The 4,090-nt window shown below is 41.8% G+C and overlaps 1 protein-coding gene across 1 annotated transcript in view; it reads left to right on the top strand.

Annotated features, from left to right (window-relative positions):
- Positions 1-1,401, top strand: part of LOC101860934 — a gene marked incomplete at its 5' end in the record, with an annotated part of 9,980 nt that extends 8,579 nt beyond the window's left edge. The window contains 2 exon segments of the mRNA XM_013089532.2: positions 16-174; positions 853-1,401. Coding sequence (XP_012944986.1) covers positions 16-174; positions 853-1,265 — 572 coding nt within the window.
- Between the last annotated feature and the right edge of the window lie 2,689 nt (positions 1,402-4,090).

Raw genomic sequence — 4,090 nt, 5'->3', positions numbered from 1 at the left:
CCCCCACCCCCACAGAGAGCCAGGCCAAGTACACGGTGAACGGCTACCTCCTGGAGTGGCGGGACTGGCGGGGAGATAGTAAAGACGCCGTGGCCGAGCTGTTCCGGTGTCTACGACAGGTCAAGAGGGATGACATCATCAACGAGATCTGCGCCTGCCTCAGAAATGACATCGGTAAGTCTCTTTTGCCGAACTGTGATTGGTTCATTCATCTCATGTAGACTGTAGGACCAAGGCAAGCGGGTTAGGGTTAGAAAACCCCTCCAAACTGTGGGTGGTTGGCAGATGAACTGATGTGGTTTGTAGGTCAAGAGAGATGGCGTTATCAATGAGATTTGTTTGCGCTTGTCTCAGAAATGACATGGGTAAGTCAGTCTCTTTTGCCGAACTGGGGTACGGCCAAATTGTGGGTGGTTGGCAGGTGAACGGGTGTGGTTTGTAGGTCAAGAGAGATGGCGTTATCAACGAGATTTTTGTCTGCCTCAGAAATGACATCGGTAAGTCTCTTTTGCTGAACTGTGATTGGTTCATTCATCTCCTGTAGACTATAGGACCAAGGCAAGCGGGTTAGGGTTAGAAAACATGAGAAAACATGTATCTGTTTAGACCTACATGTATTATAATTATTTATTGTGAGTGGTTAGCGGGTGCTCTGGTGTGGTTTGCCCCTTCTTTTCTAATAACAAACATCTATCTGTCACCCTTGTCTCTCCTCTTTCTTTCTTTATGTTTGTTACTCTCTTCTAACACCTCTAATCTTTGGCACTTATATGACCTTATTGTGTTGCAGGTGCCGTATCACGCTTACTAAAACCATTATAATAATCTATTTATTTCCTTTTTGTCCCTCAGAATTCAGCGAAGATAGCCAGAGGCAGTCGAGGCACTCGTCCAACAAAAAGTCCATGAGGGACGAGTGCGTCTACATTTTCTTCCCTTGCTGCTACGGAGGGAAAGAAAAGTCCTCCTCCTCCTCCTCCTCCTCCTCCTCCCACTCTTCCGGTGCCGCAGTCGTGGTGGAGGCAGACGCCGGCGAGGCGGGAACCAAACTCCTGGCCTACCCGACAGACGACATCGACGAGGGCAGTGACAGTGCCGGGGGTGACGGGGGTCAGAGGACAGCGCCCGGAACTTTCTACCGCTCCCACCCCTCGCCCAGCGCGCCGGAGCTGGACGAGCCGTCTGGCGGGGGTGGGGGGTTCCCCAGTCTGGACAATGTCAAGTACAATCGCCAGTTCTCGCAGCCTGTGCAAGCGACGTCTTGAGTTGACCCGTGTCATGTGTGATTGTGTGGGTGTGTGATTGTGTGTGTGTGAGCGTGTGTGTGTGTGTGTGTATGAGCGTGTGTGTGGTTGTGAGCGTGTGTGTGTGTGTGATTGTGTGTGTGTGTGTGCGAATGTGTGAGCGTGTGTGTGTTATTGTGTGTGTGAGCGTGTGTGTGATTGTGTGAGCGAGAGAGATAGAGAGAGAGAAGGGGAGTGAGATAAGAGAGAGAGAGGGAGAGGGAAAGAATGTGAAGAATAGTTATTATCATGAACAATACAACAAAAAAGAGAATGAGTATCGGAAGAAAAGTATTTTTGTGAATGATGAAAAGAAAAAGAAAAAAATATGGTGTGATGGTTCTGAAGAAACACAGGGAAGAAAGAAAGACAGAATAGATGAAAAATGTGAGGTTGTGTGAGTTATGAGTTAGATCTATGCGTATTTGAGTGGATGTGTTGGAGAGAATGTTTCTGTGAGAAATCTGGTTTAGCCCCTCTCTGTATATGTTGGATGCGAGGAGGGACTGAGTTTGAATATATCTGTACATGAGAGAGAGAGAGGAGACAGAAAGAGAGAGAGAAAGACAAAGAGAGAAAGAGACACAGAGAGAGAGAGACAGAAAGAGAGAGAGAAAAAGACAAAGAGAAAAAGAGACAGAGAGAGAGAGAGAGAGAGGGGGGGGGGAGCTTTCTGTCCTTCAAGATGTATCTCTCAACAAAGCTCTGACAGAATAAGTTCGCAGTCTTAAGTTTTTTGGTGACTGAAGCATATGTAACACAATCACTTTATATATGTCTGTTTCATTCAGAAATAGCTGTAAATGTGTGTGTGTGTGTGTGTGCGCGCGCGTGTCCGTGCGTGCATGTGCACATAATATGCTTATGTCTGTATACATTGCTATTTTTTTACGGGGCAAAAGGGTTTGTTTTTTGTTTTTCATAATGTTCCTCATGACTGAACTTCTCATTTTTTATTTTGGTTTGGGTTTGTTTGTTTTTTTGTTTTTTGGGGGGGGTTGTAATTTTTTTTTGTCCTTCTTTATTTTTATGTTTTTTCTTTGGCTATAGAGAAGGATGAAGTCGAGGGCGTGAAAGTGTGATAGTTGTAATAACTGTTGTAGTTGTGTGGACACGTGGTATCATACAGATGGAACGGCCTAGAAGAGCTTTGTGTGATGAGAATCTCTCCCTGAAAATAATTAAAAGATTAAAAGAATGCATGGCTGACAAGAGAGAGATACAGAGAGAGAGAGATACAGAGAGAGAAAGAGAGAGAGAGAGATACAGAGGGAGAGAGAGAGAGAGAGAGAGATTGAAAGTGAGAGATTGAGAAAGAGAGAATGATAGTGAGGGATGTTCGAAGTCCCCAGTTCTTCATTATCGTTCTAAAATAATAATATTGTCTAATGAAGAAACTTTCTTTCACTGTCAAGGTGGAAGCATATTTTGTATTAACGATTTTTAATGAACAGTTCTTATCCCATCAGTAAAGTCACTTTTTTTTTCTAAGGCATTTTTTTTTTTACATCGCATTTACTTTCTGTATCCTTCACTGTTACGTAAAAATCCACTCCACAATAGCTTTTTAACGACTTAAAATAGCCTGGCAGTTTTAATTCCTTTCAGACATTAATGCATTGATTGTTCAGTGATACAGAATTTAAAGCAACTGAATCATGTTACTTTTGCTATTGGTATCGAATTTCACCAATAATTTTCTAGTTTCTTCTAGAAGGTTATCAGTTCAGTTTTACAGTTTCAGACAGAAGTAAGTTCTCCTTTTGGATTCATATCTCAATACTGCCGTGCCAAGGCAGAGCGACGTATCTGCAATTTGTTATGAACATCACGCTGAAATTGGAAATATGGGCATGGCCCTTCGGTAACGTCTGTTTGCCACAGTGAAATATCCTATTTGTAGTGCAGATACGTCTGTTTGCCATAGTGAAATATCCTATTTGTAGTGCAGATACGTCTGTTTGCCATAGTGAAATATCCTATTTGTAGTGCAGATACGTCTGTTTGCCACAGTGAAATATCCTATTTGTAGTGCAGATACGTCTTCCTGCTTTTGACACAAGATGCAAAATTGGTTCAGGCGTCCATCTAAACGAAGATGCAAAAATTATTAAATTTTTAACAGATGCGTCGGTCAGCCTTGGCACGGCAGAATGCTAACACAGCAGCAGATTTCCCACTGCCAATTTTTGCATACTTTTGACAATTTTTGCATACTTTTGATCGTAGACCGAAACACCCAGTCCTGAGACATTCCAGTGGGTGGTGGTGTGTGTAGCGTATGGCTGGATAGACAATGTTCTTATCCTTCATCATTAATCATGTGTAAGATATAATATAAGCAAATGTGTTTTTTGCTGTTAATTGCGTCTTTAATTTCATGTTAATTCATCTGAATTCTGTTGGTACTCCTGGTTTCGATGCATTTTTCTCATTTTTGATATGTTTTTAATTGTTTTTTTATTTTTTTTTATTAATTACATTTTCTCCCCTGCTTTTTCAAGATGTATAAAAATGAGGAAGATTTTGTTATGAGTCGTGACATATTATATGTTTACTTAATAATATGAGAGAAAGAATTCTGAATTACTTTTAACCATTCGAAACATCATCATCATCTCCAGACTGAACACGTATATTTATGCATGCGTCATTCATAGTTCTGAACACACTGTGGCCTCATGATTCTGATTTATGGAACAGGTTGCAATAGCTGACTGCAAAGAGTCTGTCTTTAGAGCGTCTGAGATACCGATTATATATATTTCAGGAAAGTGTGTGGAGGTGGGAGGGCTTTTCTTAAATTT

This window comes from Aplysia californica, unplaced genomic scaffold (assembly GCF_000002075.1).
Source record: "Aplysia californica isolate F4 #8 unplaced genomic scaffold, AplCal3.0 scaffold00973, whole genome shotgun sequence".
NCBI lineage: Eukaryota > Metazoa > Mollusca > Gastropoda > Aplysiida > Aplysiidae > Aplysia > Aplysia californica.
This window is presented reverse-complemented; position numbering and strand designations above follow the sequence as displayed.